The sequence below is a fragment of the Sinocyclocheilus rhinocerous genome, unplaced genomic scaffold (genome assembly GCF_001515625.1).
Source record: "Sinocyclocheilus rhinocerous isolate Xijiao unplaced genomic scaffold, SAMN03320098_v1.1 scaffold265, whole genome shotgun sequence".
NCBI classification, from domain to species: domain Eukaryota; kingdom Metazoa; phylum Chordata; class Actinopteri; order Cypriniformes; family Cyprinidae; genus Sinocyclocheilus; species Sinocyclocheilus rhinocerous.
This window is the reverse complement of record NW_015645861.1, coordinates 432,374-448,683: the sequence shown is the minus strand read 5'-3', so window position 1 is coordinate 448,683 and position 16,310 is coordinate 432,374. Positions and strand designations below refer to the sequence as shown.

The window sequence follows — 16,310 nt, the reverse complement described above, 5'->3', positions numbered from 1 at the left end:
TTTGGCTTAAAATAAGTAACATTATCTGCCAGTGGGGTAAGAAAAATATTCTTGTTTTAAGAGCATTTTACTTACCCCACTGGCAGATAATTTTACTTGTTTTAAGTAAAATTCACTTCATTTGGATTCCCCACCCAGCAAGAAACAATACTAAATATCTTATGTGATTTTGCTTATCTAGTAAATGCATCTTGATTTAAGAATTTAGATATTTTGACTAAACAAGACAAAAATACTAAGACACGCCTTTTTTGCAGTGTTCATACTTCATACAGTATATTGTAAATTTCTAAAATGTTACAGACATGTCAGCATTGTGTCAGAATGAGTACAGTGTGCGCTAAACAAGTCCATGTCCAACCACAGTACACAAGTGTGATTTCACACATCATTGTTTTATGAAACATGTCAGTATACAATTCATAATGTGATGCTATCATGTCTCGCTGCAGACTTCCTGTTTGCACCTTCATTTTGCATCCTCTGCCGACTATCACTTGCAATAAGAACAGCTAAAATACAAATAAACACAGACTATATATATATATATATACATACATATATATATATATATATATATTCTTCTTTATTTTATTTCATAGGGTTTGGAGTTTGGAGCACAGCTTCTCTCCAAGTGCCATTTGGCAAAGTAAAAATATAAAATGTGCCAAAAGGTAAAACTAAATGTTGCACTCAATTTTGAAATGTACGAAGAAAGTAAATCAAAATTAGTTATTTTATTTAATCATGATGAGTTTTGCAGAGTGTTAAAAGATTTGTGTTTACATATACTGTACCTAGTAAGGATTTTGAAAATCTTTTTCATATAATCTTTCAAATAAGTCTCTTATGCTCACCAAGGCTGCATTCATTTGATCAAAAATAGAGTACAAACAATAATATTGTGAAATATTATTACAATTTTAAATAACTGTTTTCTATTTTAATATATTTCAAAATGTAATTTATTTCTGTGATACAAAGCTAAATTTTCTGCATCATTACTCCAGTTTTCAGTGTTGATCCTTCAGAAATCATTCTAATATACTGATTTGCTCCTCAAGAAATATTTCTTCTTATTATCAAATGTTAAAAATATAGATAATATATGATATATATGATATTTTTTTCCAGAACACTTTGATGAATAAAAAAATTTGAAAGAACAGCATTTATTAAATTTTTTTGTAACAATTTAAGTCTTTATTGTCATTTTTGATCAATTTAATGCAGCCTTGATGAATAGAAGTATTAAGTTTTTTGTTGTTTTTTTATTACTGACCCCAAATATTTGAAAGGTTGTATATATTTACAGTATTCATTCTCGTTGGTGTACGTGCTCTTTCATGCCCTCCGTAGGGTCTGTGCATCACGCTGCTGCAGCACAGTTCATTGCACTAATGCACTGCCTCACACACAAACACACACACAACAGTGTCTCTTTCCTCCTCAACAGTGAGCGCTCTGCTTGAAACTACACACAGCAACCGGTAATAAAAATGACTTCAGAAAGCACATACTGTATGATCTCTCCTTTAACACACTAAAGTGTTCTAGAATTGACAGAGTATATAATATTGCATTACAGTTAATCAGAATCAGTGGTTTTATGTTTGTGACGAATTGCAGCTCCAAAAGCTTTTAAACTTTTTTTTTTCATAGAAAATATGTAATGCTGTTTTTTGTTCAAAGTCAGCCTCTGAAAACAGTTAGAGCACATGATCTCCCAGAGCACACTAATTACGCAATTCACAACTTCTGCAACAAGTGTATTAGTTTATCAGGGTCTGCAAAAGCTGAAAGTAATACATTGATGTGAATCTTTAAACTATAGAATTTATATTTCAGTATAATATGTTCAGAATTTCTAGAATGCCAAGCAAGATCAAAACTGTTGCATTGCATGCATCTTTTTAGTTCGCCAAAAGAGCTTTTGATAACCAGTCAGATCTAAACTAATAGACTAAGCTGTTAACTTGTTTACAAGAAGAGCGAAATGTCATCCATACCACGTAAGATGTCTGTGAGCAATGCTTGATGTGTAATCTTTCTTGTAGGTGGGAGGTCACACCATGCTGCCCATACGCTGGATGCCTCTGGAGAGCATCATGTACAGGAAGTTCTCCACCGAGAGCGATGTATGGAGCTTCGGAGTCATTATGTGGGAGATCTTCACCTATGGGAAACAGCCATGGTTTCAGTTATCCAATAATGAGGTAAATGTTGACAAAACCATTGTTAGAACATCAGTGTGAATATGACATTTTTAGAACGTGAGTGTGATCTCTACAGGCGGGGTGTAATGCTGTCGGAGATCAGGTTAGAAGCTCACATCTCACCACACACACACAGTTCGACTGGAAAACCTTGTGAGCTGGCTACCTAGAAAGTATTTTAAGGCATCATATGTGCACTGACACGAGGGCTGTTAAAAAAGGTGGAATAGGTCCAAAGTCTGAATTATATATCCGTTTCTCGTGGATTTGTCAGTCCTGTTTTACATTATGTCAAGCTCATATTCATATTCAGGCTCTCATAGTCTCTCTATATATGTGACCCTGGAGCACAAAACCAGTCATAAGTAGCACGGGTATATTTGTAGCAATAACCAACAATACATTGAACTGTATGGGTCAAAATTATACATTTTTCTTTTATGCGAAAAATCATTAGGATATTAAGTAAAGATCATGTTCCATGAAGATATTTTGTAAATTTCCTACCATAGATATATCCAAATTTTTGATTAGTAATATGCATTGCTAAGGACTTCATTTGGACAACTTTAAAGGCGATTTCTCAATATTTAGATTTTTTTGCACCCTCAGATTCCAGATTTCCAAATAGTTGTATCTCGGCCAAATATTGACCTATCCTAACAAAACATACATCAATGGAAAGCTTATTTATTCAAATGTGTTATATTTAAATATAAATATATTTTATATATTTAACTATTATATACCTCTTATTTTAAAATATTTAATAATATTTATTTAAAGAATTTATAAAAAATAGTTCAGCCTAATTAAAAATAATTTTTAAAAAATGCATTACCATTCAAAAGTGTGGGTTCTGTAAGATATTTTTTTTAAAGATACTTTTATTTAGCAAGGATGCATTAAATCCTGGGGAAAAAGCATCCTGGTTTCCACAAAAATATTAAGCAGCACAACTGTTTTCATCATTGATAAGAAATGTTTCTTTAGCACCTAATCAGGATGTGACACTGAAGCCTGCAGTAAAGATACTGAAAATTCAGCATTTCATCACAGGAATAAATTACATTTTGAAATATATTAAATTAGAAAACATTTATTTGAAATTGTAATAATATTTCAAAATTTTACTGTAATGTTTGATCAGAAAAAAAATGCAGCCTTAGCTTCAAAAACATTTTTTTACTTTTTTTTTTTACGCACTCCAAACCTTTGAATGGTAGTGTATATGTGTGCTAAGTATTTTTATGCCTAATATTTTAGATTAGAATGCTAATACAAATCAATTGGGAGTTTAGTGTGAGCAAATTATGGGAATGGGACAAATAGAGAGTCAAAATCCCACCTAACATTTGACATTTCAACCAACATTGCTGTATCAGATTGATGCTATGCACGGCTGTTCACGGAAAAGTGAGCAAGACACCACAGTTACAATATCATGATTATGGTTAAATAACTAAACTAAAACTAACAAAAATATGAATGAAACTAATAAAAACTAAACTGAATTTTATAGCAAATTTGAAAACTATATTAAAATAAAACGAATTTAAAAATTCAAAACTATAATAACCTTGGCTCAAACCAATAGAGTCACAGTGTGCAACATGAGTTCTATTTGACTGAAATAGCATGACAAAGTAAACACACCACCTCTAAATCAATTGCACACATTTGCTCATTTCAGTCTCTCTCTTTTTTGCAGGTCATTGAATGCATTACCCAAGGTCGGGTTCTAGACAGGCCTCACCTGTGTCCTAAGGAAGTGTACGACCTCATGTTAGGCTGCTGGCAAAGAGAGCCGCAACAAAGACTGAACATCAAAGACATTCAGAAAGTCCTTTACGCTCTGGGAAAAGCCACGCCTGTCTACTTGGACATCCTCGGCTGAGACTGGTGCGACGTCTCAGCAGAACCCAACACAATCCAGGAATAACCAAACAAGCCCTTTTCCCCGCGTCGGCGCTCCACTGTAAAACCACCAACACGACGGAGATGGACTTTAAGTGCCTGCAACACTTTTTTTCGATACACTGGGTATACAGAAAAAAAGTTTAAAAAACAAATATTTAAAAACAAACTTTTACATTTTGTTTACGGTATATAGTGTACAGAATTATTCTACAAAGACTACAAAAACAATTTCCTAAAAAGTGATGGCGAAAGCAGAATGTTGCCTTCGGTGTGGCGGCACTGTGTTTGAGAAATGATGATTTTCAGTGTTTCATTTTATAAGCATATATACACACATATATGAATATATTTTTTATTTATTTTCTTTCTTTCATTTTGAAGGTAAAGTATGGGTGCCTGTCATGTTTAGTGCTGTTGATATATTATCTTTTCAAGACGGCTGCTCTTTGGTTCTGCTCTGCTTTAACAGCTGGGATTTTGTGAGGAAAGCCTTATTAGGTTTCGATTATTTTGTCGATGCTGCGGTCAGCATCCTTTTCTCTTATTTTTTTCTTCCTGCAACTTTGATTTGATGATCTATAGCTCTCAAACGGGCAACTTGGAACCTTTAGAATACTGAAGCGTTGATATATTTTCATCATACGTGATTGTATATACTGTAAATTTATATTCTTGTCAACCTGTTAACTTATTTTTTTTTTTATGTGTTTTGATTTCTTTTTCGACACAAGCGTTATTTTGTGACGTACTCTTTAGAAAGGGTCAGCCAGGAGAGAACATAAATATCACACAGTATCTTAAAATGAGCACGTGGCGGCTCATTAATAATACAGGGTCTCTAATATTGTCGGAGGGAAATGCATCATGGCTGAGTCCAGTCTGTAACCATGCTGCTGTACTTTTCTGAAAACTAGAACTAAACTGCAGGTTCAAAGTCACCGAGATCCTAAAATGACACCTGTTTGAATCGATGTTTCGCAATCTTCATAGCGTTTGATAAATATCAATGCCATCGCATCTAAAGTTAACGATTTCATGTTGTTGTCTGTAGCTAAACAGTTCTATGTTATTCCAGGGGCCGTTTCTCTGAGATGTTTGTTGATACGACACCAAATCTTTTTGATGTCAGGATTTCGATGTCAACGGATTCTCTTTCCTCTTTGCAGTACCACAGATATTTGCAAACGACATATTAAAATGTATGTTTTAGATTAAGTATTAAATAAATATCAGAACCTTGTCAAATCAAGTCTTTCCTGTTCGTTGTGTTTAGGGTGTCCATTGTTGGTAATGGGTAGCTTAACCTAGCTAGTTTTGACTCTGTCATGAAATTCATTGTGACGGCTGGATATACCCTGCCTTTTGCTCTTAAGGCAAAGCAGAGTGAAATCTAATAGTTTGTGGCCACCATAAGCATTTTAACATCAGTGCCATACACTGTAGTGGCTTGCTGGCTAGCAATTAACTGAGGAAAAATCCTTTGGGTCCTAACATATTTTAATGTGGCCATTTCTTTGAAAGATATTTAGCAATATAATTCCTTGTTATAAAACAGTCATTTTAAAATATGTAGAATGGGCAAATCATGTCATGTATTCAGCAGCAGTGCATTTAGTTTATTCATGTGGAAACTGAAGCCATATGCAATGGCTGCATGGCTGTCAGGCTTAACAATTAACCATAATCACATCATTAAACCATTAAATGTAAAATATGCTCATACGCCTGTGATGGAAAAATTGTATGCTGTAAATGTAATGTTGCAGATTACGCAATTACCATATTTCATTATGCTTTATATGTGTCAACACTTTTGATACCTATTAGCAATCTAGGCAATTTAACATGTGCAATGCATCTACTTTAAGAAACATATCCAGGTCATATTTCACTCAAAAATTACAAGAAATAAATAGTAAATTATATTTAGCTTTTTTGTTTTTCTAAAAAAGTAAGCCTGTTTTTAGGTCGAATAAGATATTTTGCATCGCATTTAAACACAATTAACCCCTAATTCTGATTAATTATTATTATTATTAGTAGTAGTAGTAGTAGTAGTAGTAGTAGTAGAGATAGATAGATAGATAGATAGTGTAATTAGCATGACAAGTACAAATGAGGAGATGAAGAAAAGCCTTGTAGTTGCCCAAAGGGCTTAGTCTGTAAAAAGGATTTCCTGGTTCTGTAATAATTTGAGCATTACCGTTTCGACTGGACAACTAGAGATTACTCTGTCCACTGTATAATTTCTCTATCACACATGATGAACGTATGGCTTTTAAAGTGGTAGCATTTGATACTCTACCCCTGACTGGAACTCTGTATATATGAGCCACTCATGTCTAGATGTGATTGCTTCAGGCAGATGAAGATGTTCTCTGTCAATGGTGTTATCATAATGAAGGGGGATTTTCAGGGAACACTGTGAAACCCAGCTGTTTCAGTATCAGTATTAAGTCCCTTAAGGGTGTACAGACTGAAAACTAAACCCACATTCCCTATTGCCTTCATAAACGCAACACAAATGTGCACTGCAATACATCTGAGTTATTATTATTCTGCTTTATCAGAACACTCTAGATTATTATTCATGGAATCATGACAGGTATGAAGCCAGTATTATAGCATAGATGCCTACAATATATTAAGATTAAACTGAAATGAACTTCAAATAAAAATTAATAAATAAAAAAAAATCACACCACTGCCAAATTACCAAGACCATTGCCTTAAAGGCTATTTAACCACTTTTCCAGCTCACTTCAAAAATCTAGAAAGCCTGCAATCATTCTCCATTTTAACTGATTGTCCTCTTTAGCTAAAATATTACTATAATGTGATTAAAATCATGTAATCCTTGGGGGAGTTTAAGAGCTTTTCTAGACCAAAAAATCAAATCTCATCAGAGTGAGTTTCTCATATTGGGCAAGCAGACAGTGGGGTAAAATGTGCCACTTTGTGTTTTATTTATCCCTGAGTTCTACTGTATAGCTAATGATAGTAAAGTGCCAAAATAAATTTGAGCTTTTCATGATCTTAATCTGCCTCTTAAAATTAAATGGTCCTTTTTGGATGTTATTTGCTGTCTTTATGAAAATCCTCTTTCACATGTTAAAAAGTGAGTATGAGGACATTACAATGGGAAGAAAGAGCACATATAATAAGATTAGCTATTTTCGTAAAAAAATAAATAAATAAAAAAGTCTTGGGGCCTCATTTATAAAATGTTGCGCAGAAAGCATCCTAAATTTGATCTTACGATCATCTCTCAAATATGCGTATGTGTGATTCATAGAATGAATGTACGCACAGAAAACACACGTACGCCTCTCTTTCAGATGTGAAATCTATGAATCGCAAATGATCTTGAACTTGCGGGCAACTGAATTGTTTCAAACGACTCCTAATTAATGTCATTAACATATAAAAGATCACCAGTCGTCATCCAAATCCTTCAATTTAGAACAGCGAGCTGCAAGAACAGCTTACATTTCCAAAAACCTGCAGTACTCCGACAAGAAAAAGTGTGTATGTCTGCTCAGAACCTGATGTGACACTAAGCACTTTTCCACGTCAAAGGCAGTTTTTACAAATATGAGTGTTGGCGTGGATTTAAGCGTGTGCACACTCTAAGATCAAATCGGAGCGTACACACACTTTATAAATGAGGCCCTTACAATTTTAACCTGGGAAATGAATGCGGTCAAAGTGTCCTATTTTGAAAATCACAAGCCATATATGCAGACCAGATTATGGCTCTTTTGACTTGTGCCAGTATATAACCTCCTAGCAACCACTCTGAAATAGCAACTGCACAGAAACCAAATCAAAACCACATTTAAGACCATCTACACCAGGGTTCCTCAAATCTTACCCTGGAGGTCCAATGCGCTGCAGAGTTTAGCTCCAACCCTGATCAAACTCAGCTACCTGTGATTTTCTAATGATCCTGAAGACATTGATTAGCATGCTCAGGTGTGTTTGATTAGGGTTAGAGCTAAACTCTGCAGGAAAGTGGATCTCGTGGGCCAGATTTGAGGATCCCTGATCTACACAGTCAAGCTCATGTTTTCTTCAAAAATTAAAATATCTAGTTAATCTGAATTATATGCTTGTCATGATAGTCAAAAACATTCTGAATCAAACATGAAGGAAAAGACAATATCAAAAAATATATCTGACAAACCTAACAAAATGCTTCTCCATACAATAGTTAAAAAAAAATAGTGCACCCAAAGAAATTTAAATTGTCTGAAAATGCACTTAGGCCATGCAAGATATAAATGAGGTTTTTCTGCATCAGAAGAGATTTGGAGAAATGTAGCATTTCATCACTTGCTCACCAGTGGATCCTCTGCAGTGAATGGGTGCCATCAGAATGAGAGTTCAAACAGCTGATAAAAACATTATAATAATCCACAAGTAATAACTCCAGTCCATCAATTAACATCTTGTGAAGTGAAAAGCTGCATGTTTGTAAGAAAGAAATTCATCAAGGCATTTTAATGTTAAACCATTTCTGGCTAAAACAAGAGTCCATAATACATACTAATGTATCCTCTAGTCAAAAAGTCCATCTCCTGTTGTCCTCTCACACTAAAATCCATATTTGTTTAGAGCTGTTTTGGACTGTTGTCGCTGGTAAATGGTGCTTCATCTGTGCATATTTCTCTCCTGATTCAGAAATGGTGACTTTTTCACTAAAGAAAGCAGCATTATGGATATAAGACTATTATGGAAGAAGATATTTGAAAACAATGATCTGAAGTTTAATACATCTTAATGATTGATTTGTTTCTTGCATGCAGCTTTAATTCACAAGATGTTAATTGATGGACTGGAGTGGTGTGGATTACTTGTGGATTATTGTGATGTTTTTATTAGCTGTTTGGGCCTTTATACTGACGGCACCCATTCACTGCAGAGGATTCATTGGGGAGCAAGTGATGAAATGCTAAATTTCGCAAAATCTGTTCCGATGAAGAAACAAAGCCCAAAACCTACATCATGGATGGCCTGAAGGAGAGTAAATTTTCAGCTATTATTTTTCCTAAAGAGTTTGCTAAAAGCTGAGCGACACATCAAAGGTAATGAAAACTAAAAGTCTGCACTTCAACCCCGCAATCATTACACCATTGCATAGCGACAAGTGTTAAAAGTTTTAAAGCACAACATTGGCAGAAGTAACCACCCGACACACATTACGGTCATATTAAACGCTTAGTTTGGCAGGTAAAAAATTGCTCCCAAGAGAGCGACCCTATTTAGAAACACTATATCTAGATTAGTGATGACAGAATATTATGAATTATTGCACGCAGTTGCACCATAATCAAGTGTTACATTTATTCAGTGTAACTCTGACTCCAATTTTTGAACTGGTAAATAAAAAAGAGTGGATAGAATCTAGGAATTTTCTTCGAATCAAGCAAAGCAAATCCAGTGACTGATCCAAATATGGAAACGGGAACAAAGGGAGAGTCGCGTTGGGGAGCCATAATCAAGTGTTACATTTATTCAGTGTAACTCTGACTCCAATTTTTGAACTGGTAAATAAAAAAAGAGTGGATAGAATCTAGGAATTTTCTTCGAATCAAGCCAAGCAAATCCAGTGACTGATCCAAATATGGAAACGGGAACAAAGGGAGAGTCGCGTTGGGGAGTTGTACGTACTCGTGGTGCTTGCTCATGTCACCCCAGAGCAATATCCAATTCCGGCGACAGGTGTTGACACCTAGATTAACCTTGGTTTGCAGAGAGCCAGGCTGCCGAGAGCTTATTAGAATGCACTGGGGATGAGAGCTCCACTCCAGGGCTGCAACCCTCAGGGGCTTTGCCCGCTGTGTGTGTCTGACAGCTCGACTACATGTCTGCTGTGTGAGTGTGTACCATCTAAAAAGAGGATGTGTGGACTGCAGCAACATCGCATTACTGCACACACAACCGTGCTCCATCACCTTTCAACCCGGTTTCTCCTGCAGGTGGAACTCCTTTCATGTGCACGCTTTCACTCACACTTAAGTGTAATTGAGCTAAAAATAGGTTTTAAATCAACCCTCTACACTGTGAGTAAATCACTCACATATGCGAATAAATAATGTCTATTGTTAGCTGTTGTCTAATAAAGTGTTAGATTTCACTTACCAGTGCTTGAGGCTAAGAATAAGTTCAGTACAGATATATTTTTAAACCAGTTTGAGCAAACGTGATTACGTTTTTTTTTTGTCAAAAATGTAGTCTTTCAGATCATATTACACACACACACACATTATATATATAGCAAGCAGTGTTAGGTAAGTTACTCTAAAAAAAATTTAATAACTATCTACTAATTGCATCTTCACCATTGTAATTACTGTTCTAATTACTCTTTCTAGGTTACTCTCTTTAGGTTTCATTAAAAACATAAATTTTAATAATAGATGTTAAATTTTGATGTTAAATCCGCTATTGTTTTATATAGAATTGTTCTATAGTCTATAAAGTATTTAATACAATTACATCAGAAGTAACTGTAAATAAATTACAGAAAATAAAAAGAGTAATCCCATTTTCAAGGCAAAATTAATTAAATTACAGTAATTAATTACTTAGTAATGGATTACACCCAACACTGCTGGCAAGTAAACAAACAAACTAGTCTAACTGTATCTCTAATTTTATCATTGCTTCTTTGCTAAATTATAAAAAATAAAAAAAAACGCTCAATTTACTAATGAACAGCCACCAATGGCCTTCTGTGTTTTCATACACTGTTTGTGAAGTTTTCACACAAGATTCACTAAATTATGTGCTGAATGCAGTTTGCACACCTGATGTTGTCAGTCAGTTCTGAGTCACTCGGCTCTTTAAAATGGTGAAAAGTATGGATATATACCTGGATATCACCCTCTTCTCCATCATTTTGATCTTCTGTTGAATTACTGCTGCCATGATCAATAGAAAAAAACTTAAACATTACATTTCATTTACCGACTGCTTTCTGTGGGCAGCAATATGATGCTAATTGCGCCAGACAAATAGCGTAGAGTTCTGTGAATGAGACACGATAATGAGCCTAATTTACATAAGATCCGTGTTTGTGCTGAAATGAATGACAATGACTTAAATTAAATACTATTTCAGTGCATTTAGCACCATTTAGCACGTCACAGACGTGAATTGTGATTTGCTACTTGCCATTGATAGCCAGTGACCAGAAGGGGTTAAGGTTTTTCCAGTTAGGTTGGCCCGCTGGCCCCTGCTGGTAGATTTTGTAATAATTACACTGAAAATAAATGGAATTCCCTTGTAAAAAGCACTTCTATAAAATTTGTTTTATTTGCAATCTCAAAAAAAAAAAAATCTAATTTTACAGTGTACACTACACATCTTTCAAAAAAGTGATTTTTTTTCCATTAGCCACCTCTTCTGACAAAATAAATAAATAAATATGATTTCAAAATTTTTTCACAAAATTTGGTCTGACAGGTTTGAAAGCAGTTTTGCTGCATCCTAGCCCTGGACAACGAAGTAGCACAGCTTAATTCAGATTGGAAATATAATGATTAGTTGTCAGGCAGATGCATGGTGCCCTTTACATCTGAACTCCACAAACAATTTATACAAAGTGTGCATCACTTAATTGGCCTTTTGATCAGAGCGGAAAGCAAACATTCCAGTCATTTCATGTAAAAGTTCTTCATGGCTATTACTGACTACTTTCCATCAATTACACACCAGCGCTGAATTACATGCAGCGCTGTACTGTAATTAAACAGCTGTACTGTAATTAAAAGCTGCACTTTCTTTTTTTTCTCTGTTATAATGCTTTTATGTTTGCTTTTGCTTTTTGAGTTGATAATATTTTATGCTGTAACATATCTGATTGACAGATTTCGGGTAACTTCCAAAGCTTGAAAACCATGTGCAGCACTATTTTATCAAATTTCAAAAGGCTGAACATTATGTAACCACAATGCATTAGAACAAAAAGTACACCAATATTTCATTTGATTCAGTAAATGAATCAAAGTTTGATGACATTTCTAACACTTTCAATGTACATTGTTTAGTAAGAATTATGAGCGATAATAATGGTGCCTTAGCAAGCACAACTAATAACGTTTGTTAAAGATAATATTAAGTAGGATTATTATAAAGTGCATTTGAAATATCATCAGCTGTTTTGCTCCTAAATATGATTCTCACATCCTGTTCTAATAGTTCAAGCCTTCAATGAAAAACCGAACCATATCTTAAAACGCAACATAATCTTTGCTGTGTCTTTAAACTGTCATTTAAAGATAAAAAAAATATATGTATGGCAGCTTTATTACATCCTGAACAGTAACTGCTGCGCTCTTTAAATTATACACTTATCTGAATGTATTTAGTTACATTTATATTTAAAGCATTTAGCTGATGCTCTTATTCAGAACAGCTTACATAAAGTGCTTTATATGTAATGTGAAAGTGTCCCCAGCATATTCTAATAGACATCTGTCAGAGATCAGAAACCTTTCTGTGCAACCTCAATGCTGTTATTTACACTCAGATTAGTGAATCATTTACATGCTATTTTTATGCATTCCCACAATCAGTATACACATACATTCAAACCTGACTAATTGCATCTAACTCCAAGCTCTTCAAGCGGCCAATTCTGTGCTTTATAGAAGCCCTGAATGCAGAGTATCTCGCAGGCATGCATAGCAGATTGGTCAATGTGCCTGTCACATCCACTGCCTGCACGGATCTATGTTTCTTAATCTAATTAGCTGGGCTTGACTTTATGTTGCCTGTCATTCGCAGGACACCGTGTGAAGGTCAAGTTCTCGTTCAGAGGTGGAAGCAGATAGACAAGCATGTAAGCAACTGTTGTATTTACCACTGAAAATTTTTTTTGATTTTAACTGGCAAACACAACTTACATTGTTTTTTAGCGTAATTATCCGTTTTGAAAAATCGTTCACTTACAGACACGGTTAATCAACTGACTGAGTCCAGCAGCGACAATCCACGCGCCTATGGCCAAACACTTTGCAATGGCGTCTGGCTTCACAACAAACGGCTTACTTCCGCGTTAAAAAATAAGGTGGATAGCATCGCTAAGGTTCATTAATGAATTTGTAAGAACCTTCAAGCTGTGGAAATACAAATGGAATACAGAAGACAACGACCGCAGTTTTGAAAAGGGGCGGAGCTACATAAGGTATAAGCATAATTAAGTGGGATGTTTACATAAAGCAAAAAAGAAAAGAAAATGTGTGTTTTAATAGCCAGTGAAATTATACATTTAAAAATATTTTACATAGTCTTGTCCGTGTTGGCTAATATTTCAGCTGTTAATACATTACATTTTTATACAAAATATTTTAAAGTTATGTAGCCTATGTTATGTGATTTACCATGAAAGCACCCCAAAAATAAAATAGTATACAACTGTCCTAATTGTAATTTATTAAATATTTCTTTAATCCAAGGCCTGCCTTTGCTTTTCTCATGTCTGTTACTGAGTGCACCTTAAATCATTAAATCATGTAAAAATTTACTGAAACCTATGTAGCCTACTTGAAGTTTATTCTTTCACAAGAAATTCCCACTAAAGCAATAATTCCACTGGATCTATAATCATCTCACCTCTTTGCATCCCCGATTAATTGTAAGTTCATTACTGTACATTATTCTGCCATGCATAACGGTGTATCTATGAAATGTGATACTAAATATACACAGTATATTACAAACTAACTCTGTCCCCACTTGAATTGTCTTATATTTCGAATGCACAAATGAATAAGAATGCTGTACAAAGTCAGCAGTTTCCCACACGCCCACTTCTGCGCTAGTGAGAATGACAGCGCATCTTTCAATGCACCAAAGTCCTTTCAAGCATTCCCTTGGATTTCTGTCAAAGCACTGTATCTTTGACAAAGAGAGCAGGGCGGCGTGCCACAAAGGTTGTTTGGATAACAGAGCAACATCTGATTCCCGTAGATCTTCTCTGTAGCTCACTCTCTGAGCTGTCAGAGGCGGTGAGACGAGCGGATGGGACGCTTTAGCTGGCAGAGGCCTCGCACCTTGAAACTCGAAGGGTCAATGTGCAGTGCTGTCATTAGGTAACATTGGATGCACTCTTTCACATACACATGCAGTTCCCGCTTGTAAGTCACTTTCATTGTAGCTACTGTGGCAAGATGTGCCTCCTTTGATGGGGTTAAAATAAGGACTTGGAGCTAAAGCACTTTTTCATGTTCTTTCTCCGAGAGAAACCTGAATTAATGATAACAGCACGAAGACAACTGTAATGTCTTGATTACTTAATTTTAGGGAATTAATTACTATTAATTCATTCAGGTTTTGAGAGGAATCGAATCTGAAAATTTGAGGTCCACCTGATTAAAACTGATTTCAAATTTCAATAGTTTACACCTTATCAACGGTCGTCCAGCGAGGCGTTAATGTCAGTGTATATTACCAATTTCACTATAAAACATATTATTTGTGAATATATTGCTCCGATACTTTTAAATTATTTTAAATGTAGTCTTTTAAACTTGGTCCATGCAATTTCCGCGTTTCCTCTGCTAATAAAGAAAGGAAGGGAGGGAAGCAGGTGGTCGAAAGTCATGGGGTAGTCAAGTATAGATCCCGTGCTTGCAGGACTGAGGGCGCGATTAAATTACTGTCCTTTTCCTGTTTGGATATAATAGTTACATTCATTGGTGGTCACAAGACATCGTGGTTTCTATATGTTGTGAACGAACCTTCCAGTTCTGATACAAAGAAAGCTTTGTTGTCTCCTGATTGAATTAGTTTAGATCTCATGAGTAGATGAGACAAGACTGACAGGAAATCGCCCCCGAATATTGGAGTCATGTGCTGGGATGATTCCATGGCATATCAGTGTCTGTTATATTTAGAAATCCCTACACAATTCTGCTAATAAAAATGCCGCTTTTCTATTTTCATCTGAGCATGAATAGTAATACGGGGAGCTGCAAATGCATGTTGGCAGTGAAGGTGAGCTAACCTGGCCTTTTAGTGCATAGGTGTGGGGTGACTAAAGGTAACTGCAGTCTAGAGAAGACAAAAAGTCTAGAAACTTAAAGACTTTGATCGTGCCTTGATCATGCATTGCATCACCTTGATTATGCATTGTTCATGCATTGCATCATTTTGATCATGTTGATATCAAACAGTATAACCTGTCAGAGCCGTGACCTAGTGGTTAGAGTATGTTCTCATGCTGGAGATTGAATGAAAAAAAAGAATCCAAAGTGAATTTATTGCCACACAAGCAAGGCCGGTAGAATAAATTTCCATGACTTTCACATGATGTCATCATAAAGCAGTGCCATAAGTTTATTATAGAGACAATCTCCAAGGATCAGAGTTTGGCTGATTACATTACTTTGGTCCTGCTGGAAGATGCCATGACTATGCTATCTGGGGGCAAAAGCAGATTTTTCAGTTTGAAGCAGCATGCTGAATATATGGCAAGTATTATATCATAATAAATGTTTTGATAGGGCCCAATTTTTTTAGAGGGCTCTTAGCAGTAAAATATTTTTCCCAGTCTGCTGTCTTTCAGATCACGGCTCACTATAGTTGCTGTGAAGGGGTGCCGTCTGCCAATCTTTGTTATGATGTGACTAGTTACATGACTTTTATGGCATAATTATGTTGCGTCCTTGCTGTTTCCAATTTATGCGTAGAATTGAGGAATAGACTGCTTTATTTATTTTATCGTTGCAATCAGTATACATTACCTTTGGGAGAATTTAAGTTATCCGTCTCCTTTTAATGAAATGTGATTTAAACTTTTCTATGAGAGATACATTTCTTTAATTTCTGACAGTAACCATGCTGTTGATCTTATTGTAAAATGTATTTGTTTTGCATTGCAATTTATTTATAAGTTTCCCTACATTAGATGTTTTCATGCTGACATTTTCCATACTGTAAAATATCTTAAACTCCTAAAATAATACAAATAAATTTTCTAAGGACTATGAGATTTTCTTACTCATCGAGTTTTATATATATATATTTGTTTACCTATTAAATTGATGTTCTTTGTATTTCAAATGCAATGCGGTTTCTTAATAAATATGTTGCCTGCCAAAAGCTCAGTGGAAAAAAATTAATAAATACAGATGGTATTTTAATTTGATTGATATATTTTATTAT

The 16,310-nt window shown here is 35.1% G+C and overlaps 1 protein-coding gene across 1 annotated transcript in view; it reads left to right on the top strand.

Moving 5' to 3' along the window:
- The window catches only part of LOC107706933 (NT-3 growth factor receptor-like), a 109,183-nt gene extending 104,941 nt beyond the window's left edge, over positions 1-4,242 (top strand). The window contains exons 14-15 of the mRNA XM_016510787.1: positions 2,058-2,216; positions 3,928-4,242. Of these exons, the coding sequence (XP_016366273.1) occupies positions 2,058-2,216; positions 3,928-4,113 (345 nt within the window). The 3' untranslated portion in view covers positions 4,114-4,242. The remainder of the gene's footprint in view (positions 1-2,057; positions 2,217-3,927) is intronic.
- Positions 4,243-16,310: the final 12,068 nt, after the last annotated feature.